At 41.5% G+C, this 22,004-nt stretch overlaps 1 protein-coding gene across 1 annotated transcript in view; it reads left to right on the top strand.

Moving 5' to 3' along the window:
* DCBLD1 (discoidin, CUB and LCCL domain containing 1) overlaps positions 1-15,314 on the top strand; it is a 46,215-nt gene extending 30,901 nt beyond the window's left edge. The window contains 9 exon segments of the mRNA XM_053974486.1: positions 1,501-1,541; positions 2,804-3,019; positions 4,086-4,210; positions 5,739-5,886; positions 5,966-6,082; positions 7,556-7,646; positions 8,684-8,733; positions 10,256-10,375; positions 12,858-15,314. Of these exon segments, the coding sequence (XP_053830461.1) occupies positions 1,501-1,541; positions 2,804-3,019; positions 4,086-4,210; positions 5,739-5,886; positions 5,966-6,082; positions 7,556-7,646; positions 8,684-8,733; positions 10,256-10,375; positions 12,858-13,375 (1,426 nt within the window). The 3' untranslated portion in view covers positions 13,376-15,314.
* Positions 15,315-22,004: the final 6,690 nt, after the last annotated feature.

Below are 22,004 nucleotides of genomic sequence, written 5' to 3'. Positions count from 1 at the left end.
ATTACCACTTACTGAATTGGCTTGTTCTCTTTAGTGAATTACAGCAGAAATTTATCAGCTTGATTTCATAGCTTTGTAGACCTTAGAAATGCTAACCTCCTCTATTTGCTATATTTGCAGTCCTCTATTTGAAAGGGTTCTGGTTGACTTTTTTTCATTATAAGTATTTAAGGAGCACTGTGATTGCTGGTTTGGGTAGGTTTTACTGATTATCTAGGTATTTATTTTCTTCTTTTCTCTTGAAATGAATTGCTTTTCATTCACTAAGAAATCAACAACTGTTTTGGCTGTGATGTGAACTGGTTTGAAGTGAGCATTGTGCATCTGATTGCCCCTAAGGATTGCCTGTGGGGAAGATGTGGGCAGGAGGGCTTGTGTTTCCCCTTCTAGCTACTCAGCCGCCTACATGCCCAAATAAATCAGCTCCCACCCAGAGCTCTGAAGGGCTTAGTTTGCCTGTAGTCATTAGTTTTCCCTCAGTGACAAAAAAGGCAGTATTTTTATTGACCTTGACATGGGACCACTTTCCTATTCCCCATTTGCAGTGCTCTCAAAACATATAGCCCTGCAAAATATATAACACCATGGTAAGGCTGCAGACAATACCTTGGGGGAAATTTTCCTGGCCAAAAACAAAGAAAGGGCAGCCTAAAAGGGAACTGTCTCCATGCTTGGTGCAGAAGTTGTTTTACTGCTTAGTCACGCTAGCCAAGGCTTTTCAAAAGGGGCCAGTGATGCATGCAGCTAATCGAAGTGACAGCGGAGGGGGCAGATTTTCAAGAAATCTAAACTAATTTCATGTTAAAACCCTGGGTTTTCTTTTTATTAAACAGCCAGTCATTGGAGTCATTGCTTCTGGAATGAAACCTCAGGGGCATTTCCTTGGGAATTAGAAAGTGGCTCCCTGAGAGGCCAAGGAAAACTCAGCTTTCTCTTAGAGTAGTGATTTTATCTTGTCCTGCATTGTGCAGGACTGTGTGGAATGGCCCAAGAAATGGCTTTTCCCCTGAAGCAAAACAGTCCATGTCAGGAGGAGGAAGAAAAAGGGAGCCATAGATGTGGTTAATGGAGCATAAAGAACCATTCCTAATGGGAGATGTTGGCCATGGTTATAACAGAACTGGTTCCCACCCAGATTAAAACAAGGAATAGTTTTCATCCCATTTTCATCCTATGACACACCTGTAGCCTAAGTAAGAATGGCCAGAGCTGGTGTGGTTTAGTCTCCATCAAATGTCAACTCTTTCACAAATAGCAGGAGTAACAGGGTGATGCAATGGGAAGTCACTTTAAAGCTTTAAAAAATGCTCAAAACTATTAAAAAATCACCTGATTTCAGTCACAATGAGAGATGCACTTGAGTGTTCTTAAGAGGGTCAGTATCCAGCCAGCAGAGAAAGTGGCTGTCTGGCCAGAGATATTTTACTGGATAAACAGTGATTCTGAAGCTCTACCTCAGCACTCCTGTGACCACCTCATTACCTTTTTCTTTTCTTACAGTGGTTCTCTGTCAGATAAGCGATTTACGTTTACTTCAAATGGTAAGAAAAATTGCTTTGTTTTTAGCTACTTAAATATTGTCTGTTAAAGTTTTAAAAAATAATCAGGAGACTGTCAGGCTGTGTCTAGGAAGGATATTTTAGGACAACAGTTTTTTAAAATTGGCAAGTGAATAAAAAAAATTGAAGGGATGTGAAGTGAGCTAGAAAAAAACACAGAATATGTGCGGTCATACGCACATAGATGGGAAACAGAAATAGTATTCTGCTGTTACATTTCTGGTGCCAGCATATGAAAAATGACAATCAGATAATCCCTTTTTTATGTACTTTAGGCCACAGAAAATGAAAGCAGTTTTTCTTCAGACATTTGTAATTTCCATCTTCATCATACAAACGGAGAAAGAAAACATAGGAGAAATTAAAATATATTTATATTGCACTGATACAGAAGGCATTTTGTTTATGGCTTTCCAAGATGCAAAACCCTCTTTTAATCTGTCAAGCCATTCATTTTCATAAAACACAGCAAAGAGGGGGGAAAAGTTCGCATTCGTTCATTTGAATTATATTTCACTCATTTGAGATAAAATCATTTACTATTCTACTGAAAACTGTAGAGCATGTATAGGCCTTTGAATCTGCCAAGGAATTATTTTTAACTTCATTGAACCATATTCCACTGGCCTGTTTTCTCTGAAGAACCTTGATGTGCAGAGACTTTGTGGGTTCTTTGGTGGAGTTTGTAGTACTTACACACAGATATTATCTTCATGATATCACATCTTGGCAGCAGTATCAAGGAGCTTCTCTAATGAGTAACTTTCCTAGCCCTAATTGCAGGTGGGAATCATGAAATATTTACAGTAAAGTATTCCTCTCAGTACAGTGCCTTCATCTGTGAAATGTTTTGTACAGCAGAATTAGTTAATGCCAATCTCAAAACATAAATATTATGTCTCAGAAGGAAAAATTTAAAAATAAAAAATGTCTTCACAGGAATGAGACAAAAGTGCAGAGATTAAAAAACTAAATGGCAAAAATAGCAGATGTAGTCAGAAGGTGTCATGTATGTAGGAGTTAGACTGGTAAAGGATTGGGACTTCAGCACTCTGGTACTGGATCATACACTACAAATTGACTGGTAAACACCACAGCTAATGGAGAGCATCAGGCTAGCACTAGATTCAGCAACGTCTGACTTTGCTGTTGTGGGTGGTCTTCAAATGTTGCTAGCCTAATATAAAAATATCCTGTGAAAATGCAAAATAACTCCTTCTGCCTGTCTGTGTGGGGACTCCTAGGCTGCAACAAATCTCTCAGTCTGGAAGAGGGATTCCTCTCCAAGAGCCAGGTTACTGCATCTTCCTACTGGGAGGAGACCAATGAGTTTGGGCAACTACTCCTGTGGTCCCCAGACAAGGCTTGGCTACAAGTCCCGGGATGGTCTTGGGCTTCTAACCACAGCAGCAACCGTGAATGGCTGGAGATAGACCTGGGAGAGAAGAAGAGAATAACGGGTATGTCGCTCTCTGGTTATTAGAGCGTTTCAGCGGGAGAAGAAACTGAATGCAGCTGAAAAGCTGAGGGTGCACTCATGCAACGTTTCTTTTGTTAAATGTAATTAAATGTTCTGCACTCAGGAATATTGTTTTCTTGTTTAAAACATCATGGCTATTTACAAGACTGGTCTTCCTATGGGGATATAGGATTGAACTCAACTGTCATGCATATCTGATCTTTAAGCATGCTGACAGAACAAAATACTTACATAGGGAGCAGTAGAGTCTGGGTGGATGATCTGGAATCAATAAGAAACACGAAAGTCATTAAAGCCTTTGAAACAAGGCCGAAGTGAAAGAAATTCCTGTTTCCATCTCCTGGTTTAGTTGTAAAAATGTAAATTACAGTTGCTGCTAAAGATGTAAAGATGGCCAATACAGACCATAATATCAAAAAGCAATTTTCATTTTGGAGTCACAGAATCACAGAATGAGTAAAACTGGAAGGCACCACAGTGGGTCATATGGCCCAACCTCAAGCAGGGTGATCCTAGAGCACACAGCACAGGATTGTGTGCGGGTAATTCTTGGATATCTCCACTGAGAGAGACTTCACAACCATTTTGGGCAGCATGTTCCAGTGCTCAGTCACCCATGCAGTAAAGAAGTTCTGACTCATGTTCAGGTGGAACTTCGAGTGCATCAGTTTTTGCCCATTGTCTTTTGTCCTATTGCTTGGCACCACTGAGCAGAGCCTGTCTCCGTCCTCTTGACACCCTCCTTTTAGATACTGATGGACACTGATGAGGTCACTTCAGTCATTTCTCCTCAAGGCTGAACAGACCCAGCTCCCTGAGCGTTTTGTGCTCTGTTAAAAATATCCATTGGTCTAAGTTCACAATTTAAAACAGATTTCCATTCTTCACCCAACTTTTAAACTCAATTTCAACACAGTTTGGAAAATAAACTAACACCTTGAAGACTAAGTTTTCGGAATTGTTTTGGTGTGTGTGTTTGCATTTGAAAATGTTTCCTTAAAACAGGCACATAGCAAATGAAAATGTTTCTTGAATTTTCTTAAAAGGGATTAAGACCACTGGTTCTGGATCCATGAATTTCAACTTTTATGTGAAGACATTTACAATGAACTATAAAAATAATAATTCAAAATGGAGAACTTACAAAGGGATTCTGAGCAATGAAGAAAAGGTAAGGGAAAGTGGGAAGAGTAGGAAAACACAAAACAATAATGCCTATCCTGTCTTGACATAGAAGGGCAGGCTTTCACTGTCAAGAACAATTAGGAGTTTCAAACTTGTCTAGACTTGGGCTGTCTTCACCAGTGTAATTTATGGCTACAGAGTAGATAGTGAGCTTGTCGAAACAAGGAAGTTATCCAGGGATTGGTGAAGCTGTGGGACACGCACAGGGAGGCATGTGTATGTCTGCACCCTTTTTTTAAAAAAGTGCTGTAATTGGAGCAGTACAGCAGCTGTTGGGGCAAGTCCTTAGCTCAGCTAGTGTTTGCCCGTGCCAGGGATGCTGTTGATATGGCACCAGCAAAGCTGAGGGTCAGCTCCAAATGCATTGGGATGGTCAATCCACCTCCCCCTGCCAAATGAAACAACCCCTTGGGTGAAAGGCAGAGCTGCTGGTGGAGTTTGTCTGAAAACATTTTCCCCTGAAAACCTCATGTTTCATTTCAAACAAAAGAAATCCCAAAAGCCTTCTTCCATGTCTCCACTATATTCAAAGTCAGACCTCCACTCATCATTCTTGAGGGATCTCAGCTTGCCTCAGGAGAAGGCTCTGCCATCCTCAGGGCTGATGACAGTTTTTGAAAGTTTGGCAGAGCTGAAGAGAGATTTCCTGCTAGCTCTGCTTTTCTTAGCTTGCATAGCAAGAAATTTCCAACATTAATGGGGTTAATATTTTTTTAAATGTTAAACTGAGGGGATGCTGGCCCAAAGAGTGACGAATCAACCTAGTAGTGGGTGAACTGCAAAGGCTTAGCTATTTAAAATATGCAGACTTGCAGTTTCCCACAGTGACTTGTTATATACAAATATCCTTTGAAAGTATTATATACGATCTTGGTTTCAGTTATGGTGCATGACAGAACCTGTCCCATCAGAACCCTATATGGCCTGGCATTTTATCTAAGATATGCTGAGCTCACTTCTCTATCTCATCAGGCTTTTAAGTTTTCCTAGATTGTGCTGAAGCATCTCCAAGAACTAATATTGCAAGGATGACTGTTCTGCACAGGGGGCTAAGCTGAGTCTGGGAAATATTGTATAAGTGCAGAAACAACTGTGTAATTAATAGTCATTCTTCAAGCTTGATATAGAAAACTGACCATTTTACTAAAATGCCTAGAAATGGTCCACCTCAGTTTTTTCTTTTTATGTTTCTGTCCCCTATTTCCAAGAAAGGGTGCTGCAGTGCTCTTAAATAAAATATGATAGCATTATACCAGCATACATTAACTGAGAATTACACAGTATTGAAGTGGTGATAATCTTTCTCCTCTGAGCTAGCAGAAAAATGTGATCATCTGGCACAACTAAAAAGATTATTTCTTCCCAGAACTCTCAATTCCTAAAATCTTGTGGCTGAATCCCAGGTTATCAGTGTGTTAGTCTTAGGAAAAAATCTTTGAAGTTGGATGTCAGGAGCACGTTGAAGGAAGAGACTTTTAAAACAGGGCAGACAATGTGTGCGCCTTTCATTGCAGGTATTCCAAGGCAACTCCAACTCTGGTGACATAGTGCGCAACAACTTCATCCCTCCCATCGTGGCCCGTTACGTGCGGATTATCCCTCAGACCTGGAACCAAAGAATAGCACTGAAGCTGGAGCTGATGGGCTGTCGAATAATGCCAGGTAGGGGGTAAGCAGTGCATGGTGCCTCTGAAGCCCCCTGTGCTGCCTGGTGCCACTGATGCCCCCTTCTCTCTTGCAGCTAACAGTTCGTTCACGCATTCCATGTGGCAGAAACCGAGTCAGAGCACAGAAACCTCCCTTGGAAAAGAAGACAGGACTGTTACAGAGCCCATCCCCTCCGAAGAAACTAGCTTGGGTAACACTACCTAGTGCTGCATTTTCTCTAGGATGCATCATGTCTTCAGCCCAGTCTGAGTGAACTTTAAACTTTCTCACAAATCAAAACTTTTATTTTCCCTTCAGACTTTATTAATGACAGAGAGAAGAAGGAGGAGCAATAAGTTCTTTTTGTCTTAAGGCACAGAAAGAGATTGAAAGCCTTAATTTTCCTTGATGTGTTAAACATTGGGCTTTGGTTTCCCTGTCATATTGGTTGATTTGCCATGCTTGGTGGGTGGCTCAAGGGAATACAGTGAGCACTCAGCAGCAATTTTTGGGAGAGTTCTTCCTCACTCTCATCCTGTATTTTAGAATTTTTTAGTATGTGAAGGAGTCGTCTCACAAAAGTATTATCTTCTCTCCACACAACCATGACTCCTTCCAGAGCAAGTTCCCACCTGAAAGCAGCATAGAATAGTGCCTGATTGTGTAATTAAACACTCTTCCATAATGCCTGTGTTTATGGGGGCTCAGACAACCTTAATTTGTGTAATTCTCCCTGAATTTACAGTCTTCATCTTTTAATGTTGTGGAGCTAACTTCTTAGACCTTAAAAAGCAAACAAACAAAATTTGGTGCTTATACTGACTGGTGGGCTCATACCCAGGCAGGAATTGCCAGACCCACTGTACCAAATGCCCACTGTACCCATTGGCAGCTGAGAGTTGTAGAAATACCTCTGTGAAAAAACTAGTTGTAAGAAGCAGTCAGTGGAAGAAAAAAAAATTTGAAATTGCTTGCCAAGAGCAAACAAGCTCAGTTCATCTGTGCAGCAGTATGAGTAAACCATCCATGTACACTGAAAAGGAAATCTACTGAGATTTCATCTGCTAAACTGTAAATACCCTGTGGACACTTCTACTGCCTTATTCTCACAGCTGGCAAGTGTCTGTAGAAACAGGGAATGGCACACTCCTGACACAAGAGCCACCCCACTGCTAATTTTCAAATCCCTGCTCTAAAGCATGTTGTGTTAGAATTTAACAGCAGCTAAACAGGTTTTTCCCTAGGTTCCCTCATGGAAATCTTTGAACTATTTTGACTGAAATGTTTCAGCCAGTTCAGCATGAGCCAGATACTTGGCATGTAAAATTGCAGTCTCCTTTGGCAGATTTATAAGCAACTGCAAACAGAGTGTGCATGAGTGGCTTTTTAAAAGTCATCTAGTGTGTAATAAGAACTGTTCTTTGTAAGGATACATATAGATGCCAAGTATAACCCTTGAGAAAGTATATTCAATTATTTTGTTTCAACATTGTTCCACATGTGTACATGGCATCCAACCATGGCTGAGGAGTAGTCTTTTAGTTTTACAGTTGTACATTTTCATGCTCTCTTCAAGAAGCATTCCTGCAACACTATCTAACTTCTGCTGTAGTAAAAATTACCAGCTTTAGAGTAATTTACCTTTTAAACTTTTATCCCTTCTTTTTTTTTTTTTCTCATGCAGGTTTAAAGCTTACAGCTATAATTGTCCCCATCTTCATCGTGCTGTTTCTGTTCTTGTTCTCTGGAATTTGTATCTGCACAGCCCTACGCAAGTAAGATACTGGTTTTTGTCAAAGGAGGCATTTGTGAGTACCTAGCTAGCATGTCCCACTCCTCTTTCCAGAGCCTCCTTACCAGGGAGCTGGGAATTGATCCTATTTGTCAGTCTTTCTTTAAAGTAGAACCCACCTGTCTCTGTAAATTGTATTTCTTACTGTATGCCTCCTCTAGTCAGAGAAAAGTGAAGGTAAAGCAGGTCAGAACTGTGCATAGCCAGCTGTTCTCTTCAGCCTACCATATACCTACAAGCACTGAGGTTTAAAGCAGTCAAAGACCGGACAATTTCTACACCAAAGCCAAATAAAAATTCAGTGAAGGGAAGGAAGATTTAAGCTATCTATCCAGATAATTTTCTTTTATTTCTCTCTTTTATTTTCTTTTAGTTTCTTTTATTTCCCTCTTTTATTTCCCACTCCCTTAAGTTAGAGCACTTGACCTAGCATGCTGGAAGCAGAGCTCAGCTCTGTGGAGTCACACATACAGTGGTGCAAGCAGCTAAAACTAAGCTATTTCATCTCACAAGACTGAAGACTGGAAGAAGCAGTGCTAACTGTGCTTCCTGCTAGATGCCCATTCCTGTGAACCTGCACTTGCATGTCGAACCAGGAAATGCTTTTGTCAGCAGATGGGGATTTGGAAGTGTAAGCAATGCTCTGGTGATGCTGCTTCATCACCAGTGATACTCAGCTCTGCCCTGGATTCCCAGTAAATCTATAAAATAGCCAAAGAATTCAGAAGAGCAGAACCCAAACACAGCCCAGAGTGACATATCTAAACATAGACACATCAAACTAATGAGTGCCAGCCCCAAAAATTTGAACACCAGCACTCACAACTTGCACATAGATGGAGAAAAAGAAAATGTCAAAGTGCTGGTTTGCATGCCTGATGTTCTAGTAAACAACAACCTCCAGGAAATCAAAGTGAGCCTTGTCCTCAACCACTAAGTAAATAGGCTCTGCTGGAGCTAAGGCATGAAGCTGAAATGCTGTAAGTACTGATGTTTATAAACCCTTTTCTCTCCTCTCAGGCGAGAAGCCAAAGGACTTTCATATGGATTATCCAGTACTCAGAAATCAGGTTAGTGAAGAATCATGCACTTTGTCCTGTCCTGTCCACTGGGCCAGCAGGAAGGGGTTTATGCAACTGAGCATTTAATGCTTGTGAAATAGCATCCACATTTCCTCATTCAAATTCACCTCTTCATACAAGGGAAACAGCAAATGATAGTCCCACTTGTGTCATCCTAGCACAGTGCCCTGAGAAACAATATAATTTGGTTTCTATGACAGAAAGGCAATTAACAAAAGATCTATTATACAGAGTGCATAAATTAGCATGTAAGAGTGCTCCCAGGTGCCCTCCTTTTCCTTCCCACTTCCAAAATACCTATTTTGCAGAAAATTGCTGCTTTTCTTTTCTTTTCCCCACAGCAGAGGGGATTGCCTTTCTCTAAGAGAGCAAGGGATAATAATTTTTTATGGCTTTAATATTTTCTTCTCACTGCCCTCCCTGACTGAAACTGTATTTATAAAGTCTAATAACAGTGAACTGTATTGAATGAGGGATTGGCTTGAGCACACTGCTTTAGGAGATGACTGCAAAATCCTGATGAAGTATTTTCTTTGTCTTGCTCAATAACATTTTCTAGAGTGGGGTTCCCATCAGCTTGGCAGTTGGGGTGTTTTTCCTGGCCAACCATTTCTGTAGAGGAATATCCTTCTGAAACTCGTCTTTCCATAAAAAAACCAAACCACTGAGCACTTCATATGTCTCTTGACAAGTCTCTTGCAATAGCTCAGCTCCAAAATTTCAGTAGGTGCTGACGTCAGTGAAAGGAACGCTGTTACCCACTGCAGCTCACCCTCATTAGAAAATTAATTTGTACTTAACATCATATTTGCTAATATGATTTTTCAAGGTCACATCATAATCCTTTCTCACTTGCTAATGAGGACAAATCCCAAGAAATTGGAGATAGCCTCTTACCCAGTCAGTTCATTTGTTGTATGTCTGCTTCATGAATCAAGCTCCTAAGCCCTTGTGAACCAAGCTTGGGGCTTACAAAGCTGTGAGTCAAACTCACCTCTCCACAGACCTCCTGGTACAGGCTCCAGCAAGTCCCTGCCACTGTGGATTTTTTTCTTTTATGTCTTACAAGGATGTTGTGAGAACAAGTTAATTGATGAATGCAAGTGCTCAGATACCAGTAAAACAGAAGCCACATTAATCTACAGAAAAAAGGAGAAATTTTAAGCATTATTTTTGCCACATATTCAATGCCAAAACAGAACTGACTTACAGTTGGTATTTTATCAATATACTTTGTTAAGACATCACTGTAGGCACCTACAGAGTTTGAGCCCTTCTTGCCAAAAAATCTTATATAAACTTGGAAATCCCAGTTGATGATTCACTTCTTACTTCACCCTCCAAATTTAGGGGGCTTTTTTAAAACAAACAGCCCATTTTAGTCATGTTTTAAACTATTTCAATATATTGACAGTAATGAGTATACCAAAAATTAAACTTACTTGTCAGTCTTCTGAGTCCATGCATTTAACTTGCTGATAAGCCTTATATTTTCATTTCTTTTTCATAGGTTGTTGGAAACAAATCAAGCAGCCCTTTACCAGACATCAGTCAACTGAATTTACCATCAGCTATAATAACGAGAAGGAGACACCACAAAAGCTGGATCTGGTCACCAGTGACATGGCAGGTAACAGCTGCTCCCGCTCAGATGGATCCCTTTTGCTCTGTGTGCAAAGACAGTAACAGAGAGAGGGATGGCCCAGCAATGTGACAAGCTTCAGCTCTTATGCAAGCTGAGGCTCAGGAATAGATTTATTCATGTTCATCCCAAATGTATAGTGAAGCAGCTATAAATATATTAGGGAGGGAAAGACCCGCTGTTTTGGAATTTTGTTTTCTTGGAGTTGTTGGAAAAATTTCCTGACTCTGAAATGGTTATAGCTGAAGGTAATGATGGAAGGCGCTCAGGCATGGATGAAGTGCCAGAATGTGCCTAGGATAGGATTGCTTCCCTTTGCTGACTAATTTTTGTGTTTCTGTTTAAACACAAGTGTCTCTGGAAATAGAACAAAATATGATGCCCCTTGCTGCTGATCAACTAGAAAAATTACTTGGTTTATGGTGGGATTTCATGCCTAGCTGGAAGTTGTGCTAAGATTCCCGTGCAGCTTTCCTGAACTATCTGGGAGATGAGGTCTCCTGAAGAGGAGGCAGGTAGATGAGAGAGAAGAAGTAAGCCAACCACAGCACTTCTCTCCTGTGTTACCCTGGCTCCAGGTCATTGTTTGGATAGAGCAAATCCCAATGAAAGAGCATCAGTACTATTTGCATCCCAAAGGGATGATTTTTTAATTCATCCTCTTAGCACATCTTATCCCCCCCTAGTCTAGTCTGTCTGGTAAGGCTAGTGAGACCAGCCATTTCATGGGATCAGTGATCAGCACTCTTGAAGAAAGATTAGTTTCCTGTTTCCAGCCTCCAGACCTTAGAAATTCCTTAGAATTTCTTCATTGTGTTTGGCAGAGAAATACATTTAAAAAACAAATGGATGGTTACTGTAATTCCATATGGTGCTGCTCTCAATATCTTTCAAAGACAGTTTCAATCCTTTATAGAAACTTTCAATATAAATATGCAGAGACCCAGTTTTAAGGAAAAAGAATGAATAAAGGTTGCTCACAAAATATTAGGTTTTTAGGTTCCTTGGCCATATCTGGGAAGTCTTTGCTCTCTCCACCATCCCCTCCTGCTGTGTTTGTGGGAAATCTAAACTCTCAGCCTTGCTCAGGTATATTCCCAGCCTTAGCATTTCACCTGTAGTCTCCTTAAAAATAAAAAACGTGAAATAAGAACATGAATGCAACCTAGAAATGTGCCATTTAATAATTTAATTGCAGAGAACACACAATTTGCATACAAGTTATCATGCTACATGGAATTCCCTCACTTCAGACCCCCAGCTGCCTGCTGGTTCCCAAAGGCAGCCAGGAGGAAGCCGAGATGCTCCATCCTGAGCGAGAGAGGTTTCTGGGGATGGCGGCAGCATTGCTGGGGAGAGCTGCACTACTTACTTAGAGAAATATCATAACACCTTCACCCTACATGCTGAAGTTTGGGACACAGCCAGAAACTGCCAAAAAGATTCACAGGACATATGGGATCGAATTCGACGCTCATGTCAGATGAACCGCGATGCCAGAACAGAAACCAAGCTAACTTCTTCACGCCTGCATGAAAACACGATACTTCAGCAGTGTCATTTACTAGAGCTGTTCAGGCCACCCTTAGTATCTGTAAGAGATTGTCGCCAAAGCAAGAAAGTTAGAACGTTTGCTTTTCTCATAATAGTATTGCTTGTTTTTTCAGGAAACCTTCTCGTTCAGTTCTCCTCACATGGCAGCCTGGCACCTACCTTAGCTAGAGGTGCAAACACACACTCCTTGAGGCTGTGTTCCCTCCATCTCACTCCAGCTCCTGCTCAGGCTGTTTGCCTTAGGCCAGCTCTATCCCTGCCATCCCCCTTGACTGGGTGACTGCCCAGTTCCTCTGGCAGCACCATTCCCACTTCTCCCCCCAAGCTCATTCCCCCTGGCACGCCTGCAGCCATGCTGAGCTGGCTTAGCACATTTCACACTTCCATTGACTCTCTTGGCTGCCGTTTTGCCTAACTTCATCCTTCTTGTCAGTCAGCTGCTGTGAGATGCCTTTTAAATAAAGCCGGCTCGTTAAGAATCCTCTGGGCATTTTAATTATTCCAAAAGTGGAACACTCATTTTGGAGAACTTCTTGCTTGTGGATCTTCATGCAATGTCCTTTGTCCAGTTTGTTGCTAATATTTTGTTGACCTCACTATTTTTTAGGGCTTTCAAGTACACTCCAGAAATGTTAACTTATTTGGGAGGGTAGGTAGGGAAAGGGAGGGAGGGAGTAGAAAAAGAGGTGGCAGATTGGAGCTTCTCTGTGGAAGAGTTTCTGCCGTGTTCTGCAACTCTTGCTCGCTGAAGGAGGTTACAGGATTGGTGTTGGGGAAAGGTTTCCTCACATCCCCAGTAACCACATTTTTGAATAACAGAGTAGTTTTTCAGTATAAAATACCCATCTATGCATAAGTATTACATACACAAGATAATCAGTCTATGCCTTATTGAGCATTTCATGCTTCCTTTTAGATTATCAGCAGCCTCTCATGATCGGAACTGGGACGGTAACGCGTAAAGGATCTACTTTTCGCCCCATGGACACCAAAGAGGAGGGAAGAAGGGGGAGTTCTGAGTTTGAAAATCACTATCACTGCCCTCACAGAGCTAACAGGCACGAATATGCTCTGCCCCTGACCAGCCAAGAGCCCGAGTATGCCACCCCCATCATAGAGCGGCACATAGCAAGAGAAAATAATTTCCCCCCTGAGAACGGCTACAACGTTCCTGTCGCCTCATCTCAGATACAGTCCCTTACCGCTGGCAGCTTCTCCAGTTCGTGTAAAACCGACACCAGGAACGGAGACTATCAGACACCCCAGAGTGTCATAAACTATGACAAACCCAAAGTTAATGGTGTTCTGACCTCCATGAGCTACAGCACAGACTACCAGAAACCCCAGCAAACTGCTCTCGGGGGCGAGGGTTACTCCACGCCCAGAGACTGCCTAAAGCCCATAAGCCAGACAGCAATGACAGCTCTCTTGTGATTTGCCGAGCAGGAGCGGCACGGTGCGCAGGAACGTCACTGCACAGCTTTCTGAAGTGAAAACAGAGTTTGGAGGGACTCTGCTGTGGGAGGCAGAAGGCAAACAAGCCCTGTGTACATAATATTGCTGTCTTGCTGGGTTCTGACATCTGAAGAAAGCATATGCTGTTTATCACTGTTTATAGCAAGAGAGATGTTATCAGTGAAGACTGTACATCTTATTTTCTGTAACTGATCTCAGTGCTCCATTTGCAATGTGTGCAATTTGTACATAGCTTTTATTTAAGGAGAATTTCTTAGGTTTCCTTTTCACCTGGGAGTTTGAAAGGATTGCAGGAATGCCTATTTAAGAAAAACAGTCCTCTTTTTCTGTCTTTATCTTACCTGCTGCTGTACTGGCAGCTGTAAATGGTGTATCTTATGGTTGTGTTGATTCATTTCCTTTCCTATGATAACTGAAGATTGGGCTGTAGTTCTAACTGGGAGGATAGAAGTTAAACTTCTTGCTGCATAATGTGCATGAGAGAAGGCAGCTGAGTATTTAAATACTGTGCTCAAACACAACTTCCCAGCTGCTTTTTTAGCAGCAATTCTCACATGCTTGAATTTGATCTAGTGTACAAGCTGAGCCCATCGAACTTGCAGTTCATCTTAGAAAACAGGTCAAAAGGCTGAAACTGGTTTTGGGTTCAAGCCATGGTTATCACTCCACAACAAGGAAAAAAAAAACAAAAACAAAAACAAACAAACAAACAAAAAACCCAAGACCAAACAACATATCCAATACCAGTTAATCTGGATAAGTTTTGTTGGTTTTTTTTTGTTTGTTTTTTTTTGTTTTTTTTTTTTAATTTAGGAAGTGTGTGTATAACCAAAATGTGAATTTACAGCTGGGAAGTCAATGCTGTTCAAGCCCTAGCTGATTCTTTTGCTGCTAAAACTATAAGGAAATTTGTTCCTTGGCACAAAGCAGCAAACTTCCTGAACTCTTTATTTCTCCATTAGGTATTTTTCTGTTATATAAATTTAGTGTAACATTTGTCTTAGAAGTATTTCAACTAACTGAAACACAGTGTGTGTATGGGTTACTGTTGCCGTTAAATTTGCAAGACACCAGATCAGCACTGTTGTTTTGGAATAGTTTTTCTTTTGCAGCTAATGTTTCCCTTAGTTCTGTTTTCAGACAAACTTGAAAAAGCTTGGGATTGGGTGCAATGTATCGCACAGTAGCTGGCTCCTCTTTCAGCAGGGGCAGCTTTGGAGCAGAACAGCTTCTGGTCATGATTGGGACCGTTCACTGCCCTTCTACCTCCAGGACTTGGGGCATTTCTTTGAATTCAAAAGCTTGTCCTAAAATGTCAAGAAGCTATATACTTCTGTGAAGAAAGAATGGTGCTATACTTAAAGCACAAGGTTGGGAAACGAGACCAGTAAAACCTGAGTTCTGGGAAAGCCGCTCTTTGAAGGCCCTCCCTTTATTTCCTTGTATATAAACGGGGTGATTTGCAAAGGATGCAACGAAGATTGATCAGTCTGTTCGCAGAGTGCTTTCAGATCTCTGGGTGGAAAGTGCTGTCAGAGGACAGACTGGTTGCAGTGGTACTGCTCACAAATACTGCTGACTCCGGCCAGACCTGAACTTAAGGCAAGCTCTGAGTGGGTTCTTTGCATACCCTTGTTTTGCAGCCTCAGGTGGTGCCATTCCCCCGCGCTGCCACACCGTGCATGCGATTCCCGTGCAGAGAAGAAAGAGTCAAGGTAACCTCGTAGCCTTCCTGTGTTTGCTGTCAATACAGTTTCTGTGAAATGTCTAAAACACCTCAGGTCCTGAAGTGAAACAGCAGCAGCCTGTTTGTTAGACCGAGCTGGGCGGTGTTGTTTACCTTCTGTTGTTTACATGTCTGTGTAAATAAAGAACACTGGTATTTGTAAATCAGCCACACAGGCCTGCCACTTCACTCAGTGACTCGATTATCTCTGCACGCCCACTCCCGCCACATACCCTGCAGGGTGACAAGGAAGTGTTCCTTACGCCCTGCAAAAGTGCCAGTTGCGCTGCTGCAATTCACGGCTCCAGTGTGACAGGCTAAAAAAAGATTCTCTCAGTGCCCCATTTAGCCCAAATTTTCTGTTCATAAGCTCTAGAGAAGAAGAACCCACAAACAAATTCCTGCGCCAAACCCCACTGCAGGATGCATATGATTGAGGAAAGGATGAGGATGCCCTCCTGATGAGCTTGAAACCAATCCTCTGCCCACACAACTAATTAGCCTGACTTGTCACTTGACAAACAAGTCAGTAATCAGGCCTACTCCCCACCTAATGAGGCAGCTAAGGAACACAGCAATGCAAGGGGACCAGGCAGCAGATGAAACTAGTTGTATTATAATGAACTTTTTGCATATTTCTGCCACATGCTTGACACATCTGCAACATGGTACAAGTGTCAAAAGCTTATTGGCAGAAGCATCTGCCCATTTCTGCTGTCATTCAAACCCATCTTAACACAGCTGATTTAGCCTAATGGAAAGTTTGGTCTCAATTTGCACCTTGCCTTCATCCTCACCCTCCTCAGAAGTAACACAACAAACCTGCAAAGCTGGGTTAAAATGGATCCCCAGACATCTTCAGCCTCCCTTCACAGTGGCTTAGTGCTGACAGGGACAGAGGCAGCACATCTCCTGGTCACTGCCATGGTGCTTCATGGTTCACAGCTGAGTGGCTGCTGAGCATGGTTAACACTAAAAGCCTCAGGCCTCTCCACCTTGGCCCAGGAAGGTTTTAGCAACCCCAGTAGCAGATATGCAAGGGAGCTTCCTACCCCACGTCTTTGTATCCTAATGGTGGTAGAGATACAAAATCCTGGTGTAGGAATGAAAGAGATTGCCTGAATCTTACCAGTGCCCATGCCCATCCTCATGTGCATCCTCTGAATGGCTTTTTACATACTGATACATCAAACTCCAGCTTGTCTACATCAGCCTGTCCTCACTGCCAAAGCCAGATGCGGGTATAACACAGGCAGCCTTATAAAACATCCCAGGTTTAAAAAGCTTTGTTCCACAGTGAAGGTTAGAGTATGCACTATTTTGGGATATTTCCACACTCAGAAGGCCTGTTAGGTCTAGATCTCTCTCCAGCATCTCTAGAGATTGTGTGAGAGCAGAGTCTGATCCTCTGGTCAATGGAGACTTCCAGTGGTGTTTTGATACCAAACTTCTTCCCCGAGCAGGCACTCCCAGTGGGTTGGAACAGAAAAGCCAAGCCAGAGTCCACAAGAAGGTTAAATATTAACTGCTCCTGGCACTTAGGACCTGCCTGTGCCATTGCTATTGACAGCAAGGCGCTGACTTTGCTGGGAACAGGGGCAGCCCTGTAACTAACTGCACGTCTGACTGAGGGAACCGAAGGAGGTGACTCTTGAGGTAAGTGTAAAAAATGGTGTCAGCTACCTACAACTCAAACCAAAAAAATGACAGCATGCATTTCCAGCTGGTGCCTTATATTTAAAACACAAACAATTAAAAAAAAAAAAAGCCTCCAACAAAGGTTCCAAAAATACCACAGCAAAACCACACACTTTCTTTGCTCTGACCTCCTTAGACTGGAAAATAGATCACAAATTCCTATTTCTTCTATCAAGTACCTTTCTAATGCTCAATACAAAAGCCTTTTTTCCTATCAAGAGTAATTCTAAGGAGTATTTTTCTATTTCTTTTAGTTGCTAAACATCAGATATTAAACCTTACCTTAGTACCTACCACAATCTTTACATCCAACAGGCAATAGATTAAAATTAGCCCTAGACTGGAATTAGGATTTTCTGGCTCAGGGTATGTCCTGGTTAGAACATTATCTGCTCTCTTTTTATGATCTTTGGATCAACAGCCTGGCCTCACTTCCCTTTCCAGACACCATCCACAGGATGGGTTCAACCAGCTCAGTAGCCCACTTATTACATACAGCAGTCTGCAGAGATGGGGGCATGCAGGGAAAGCCCTGAGGCTATTCTGCACCCCTGGCATCTGAGGAGTGTTGTGAGCACTGTGCTAAAATGGCAGTAGTCACAGCAGTGTCTCTAGCACCTGTGTGTAAATGGCAGATCCCTGCCTCCTTATTTTGAAAAGACACAGGAGGTTGGATTCGAATCTCTAGAAGCAGCTTGGTGAATCCCATGGCTGGTCTGCATTATTGGCATGGCTAAAACCTGGGAAGATTAAGTTTTTAATACAGACTTCTTTCAGATTTTTCCCACTGACTGCCAGAGAATTGGCAGTCCTTCACTTCATGGGCAGATTTTAGTGGAACCCTGTCTGAAGAAATAAACATTCCTTACACAGGATGGGAATATCAGGCTATACGTCCCATTACAGAAGCAGATACCTAACTGTGTTTACCTGTTTGGTAGATCACTATCATTAAAACAAAAAGTGAAAAAATGAAAAGAGTTCTAAGAAGGGAGTCTGTTGTCTCAAAGCAGTCCTGCAGGATCAGAGGCCCACTGAAAAGTAACCTTGTAGAAATCCATCTGTATTCTTCCATCCACCCTCTCTCCAAAATCAGGTAAAGCTTTGCTCAGCAAGTGGGCCTCCTAAAGGCTCCCCAGCCTGTAATCAGGCCAGACCGAAGGAATGACAAGGTTATGTTGTTGCATTCCTTTTTCCTTATTATTTTCCATAATAAAAATTATGTATTGCCCTTTTCTTTCCAATGTCATCTATGATGTTTGTCCTGACCTCCAGCCTACATTGTGATCAGTACAGTGTGAAAGCAGAATTTACTGTTTCATTTGAAACTCATCAGTTTGTTGATACCTACACTGAAAATTACCCTGCCATAGCTGTGTGGGGTTAAGAAGATTACCAGTGCAATGCCTATGAATTACTGAAGATAGAGTGAGTTTCACAGAACATACTTATTTAAAAGGAAGGTGCCATTTCTGCACAATCAGTTTCAAACTTAAAATAGAAACCTCTCCTGAGGGCTTCCTTTTTTTGAAGCCCCTTCCTCCCCCCGGTACAGTCCTACAATCCATTAAGGACATGTGACAAGGAGTCAGATAAAGTATTTCTAAACTAGATAAAGACAAGAGGGAAGACATCCTTAGTTGGAAAAAATTCCTGGTACCCATGATAAGGAGGATGCCTCACATCTAACTTTCTGTGCTATCTCATTGTATAGTCTGGACATGAGAATTTGGAGACTTTCATTCAAATGTCACCAATTTGTTTAGGCTTTGCCTCACATTAAGTGGCTGTAAGTCCTGAAAAACCTTTGCCATCTACAGTAGGCAAAAGTTATTTAGTAACCTCTTGTCCTGGGCTGAGTTAATTCATTACTTAGACACTCACAGCACAGCTACTGCTCTGCCATGTGACATCCAAGAGATTATCATCCTGTTTATTTTTGTATAGTCACAAGTACAAAAAAATAAATCCAGGAAGGAGACAACTTAATCAAGTTAAAGGACAACATATTTTTTTACCATAGTAAAAAATGAAAGTCAACAAATAAGACATAGTAGTGTTACTAAGGCATTTGTGCCCTGAATAATCACCCTGAACAGACCTCAAGAATCCATAATTTTGACTAGACACAGAATTTTTAAGACTTTACTGGAAAAGCTCCCTTGTATTATTAATGTATTAATCTGCATTATTGGCTAACCCAAAGAGGAATTGTACCCTGAATATCCAGCATTTCCTCCTACTAAGTCTGAGCTACCAAAAAGAATGAGAAAATGTACAAACATAACAAATTATTCAAAGCTTGTAACATTCTCTCAGCCAAATGAGATGACAACAGACAATAATAGACTTTGAAAACACATGTATGTTGCCTACTAGAAGGCAGGCAAAAAGGTAGGGAGGGAGCCAAAATTTTAGGCTTAAGAGAAACACTAAGACAAATTTAAATCAAACAATATAAAAACACATAAAAATGGGTGATGCCTGAGCCATGACAGGGAAGTCTTCAGAAATCTTCCTCCATGAGGAGTGGCAGATAACAGAGAAGATGTTGATGCTTGCCATAAAACAAGGGGAGAAAAGACCCAAAAAGACAGTAACAGTACCCACCAGCCTGGCCATGGTCTGAACAATTTAACCCACTGAGCATATACTAGAAACCAGTCTTTACAAATGTGTTTTGTGCATCTTAATTTCTCTGGCCCAGGCAAACACCATTTCACAGATGGGCGAACTGAGATAGACAGCTATGCTGCCACCTGTCCAGAGCTGTAGCAACAAATCAAACATATCCAAAAACGCAAAGCCTTCTGAAAACACCAACCACAAACCTGTGAAAAGTCCTCTGTTGAGCAGGGAAAGACAGGGGTGATAAAGACTAAGATGAGCTAGCAGACCTCACTTGAAGAGGCAGCTTTTCTTCACATCTATGGCTAAGCTTTTTATCCTTAAGTGACACCATCTGTTCTGACAGACAGTTTTATAAAATTTGAATAAGGTGACCTGGATAAAGCATGCCTGTTATATGGAAATGCTAGTGTCATATGTGGATGTGAAAAGGTTGTGGATGGTTCACGCATCAAGTGCTTTCAGCGTCTCATCATAGAAGGCCACACAAGCCTTTTCTGACAAGCCACAACACAAAGCAAGCCATGCTTTTGGTAACAATGCTGCAATAAGTCTTCTGCTATCTTACAAAGACCTTGCAGATGGCATTCATACTCCTTAAAGTATTAATGTATAGAGGTAACTTTTTAACATATGAGTCATAGTCCATCCTCCCCCCTTTATAATAAAACTGCATCACTGTACAAGGACCAGCAGCAAGGACATAAATATGTCTCTGCTGACAGGTCTATTGATCACCTGGTTAATGGCAACAAACAAGGCCTGCAGACTGGACTATCATTTGGTGGTCTCTGGAAGGGAGCACCAGTAGAGAAAAGACAATGGTGGGTCAACGTGAACTGACCTTCATCTTTCTCCAACCAAGAGGCCTCTGTCTGAACCTGGACTAGAGCAAAACACAATTGTCATCTCTTTTTTTCCTGCTTCTCCTCACCTGTCCTGACCATGGGCGGTCTCTGTTCCAGCAAAGATTCCAGGAACGTGACAAGGCTGGTTCTGTACCATGGTTGAAGGGCACTGGCAAAGCACAGGCAGGAGTATTTACGAACTTACCTGGCATCTCACTTCATGTTTTATCACTGCATTCGGTCCCTTCTTCTGGAAAGCCTTAACCCATCCACAAACAAGAGATAAAACATTTCACTGCTTCTCTCTGAGCTTGTAAGAGAGCAGAGCACTCATTTTTTAAAGTAATTGATGGGGATAATCAAGTGTTTTTAGCAAGTTATGAATGCAGAGCTGTATGTAATTATACTTGTCCGTGTTTATGAGTGTTTGGACATAAATTTCACTGATATATAGAAAGGACAATTTTAAACTGTAGTTATGTGCCATCTGCAAACTACTTGCTACAGGATGTCAATTAGACTAGATGTTAATTATTTTAAGATTACATGTTTCTAGAAATAGTTCTAATGAATAAAATTTTTCTATTTTTTAATTAAAAAACCACAACCAACCAACCAAACCACAAAAAAAAAAAAAAAAACAACCCATGAAACAATAAGTTCTGTTTCTCAAGTTTCGTTAATGCTGAAGACTGGAAGGAAGATGCTGCCCCCTCTTGGCACCACACACAAATGCAAGTACTTTGCACGGAAAAAGAAGATTCTGGTCACAAATTGCAATTACCAAGTAATAGACAAGTTTGGAAGTGGAAAACAGCATAAGAACTGACACAGCCCCAAGTACATTTGCCTGCTTACCCAGACCATTCAAGACAACCCCATTAGCTTAGTAAGGTGTGTGGGGGGGTCATAATACATAGAATTGCCATCTTATTTTAAAATAAAAGTTTGTAGTATGTGACCTGGATTTAAAATACTACTTAAAATAATACTTAAAGGAGCACCCTAATTCTGCTGGCTTCCTGAATTGCCTTACAACACCCCACATCTCTCACAAATTAGAACACCTAAACTGGCACACTGGATAAAAAAGGAAGATCTAATAAACATGAAAGCCTGCAGTAGCACTCAATTACATCTATACAGAAATCGCCCTTTATCATTTATAGAAAGTCAGTTTCTCTGTTCCAAGCCACCCTCAGAAGCTGAGGGTACCTACTGCAGGGTTTAAATTGTAGCACCCATGGGGAATCCCTTCTGACAGAACCACAGACTACCATGCAAATTATAAATTAAACCAAGAGGAACCGATGCATTTATGGGCCTAACTCAAAGGCTTTACTTCTACAAGAGGATCAGCATGGGCAACCTGTAGCAACCTTCTTCCCTGATCTTCAGCAGAAGAGTCAACAGTGGCAAATTCTCTACAGGTTGTTCCGGCAGGGATTGAATAGGGACACTCCATTTCTTATTGAAAGGGAAAGCATTCAAGTCAAGGACATTTCCAGCAGTGTAAGCCCAGTGGCCCAAATGTGTAACTATTCCAGTTCAGGAGCACGGCCTTTAATGCTCCTATTCCCCTAAAGAAATTGATGACAGACAGAAACACTTGGGCAACAGCAAGTAAAGTAACATTAGAAAAAACATTTTCATGGAAATCAGACTCATTTCATTTGACAGAAGTAAT

Source organism: Vidua macroura, chromosome 3 (assembly GCF_024509145.1).
Source record: "Vidua macroura isolate BioBank_ID:100142 chromosome 3, ASM2450914v1, whole genome shotgun sequence".
NCBI classification, from domain to species: domain Eukaryota; kingdom Metazoa; phylum Chordata; class Aves; order Passeriformes; family Viduidae; genus Vidua; species Vidua macroura.
This window is presented reverse-complemented; position numbering and strand designations above follow the sequence as displayed.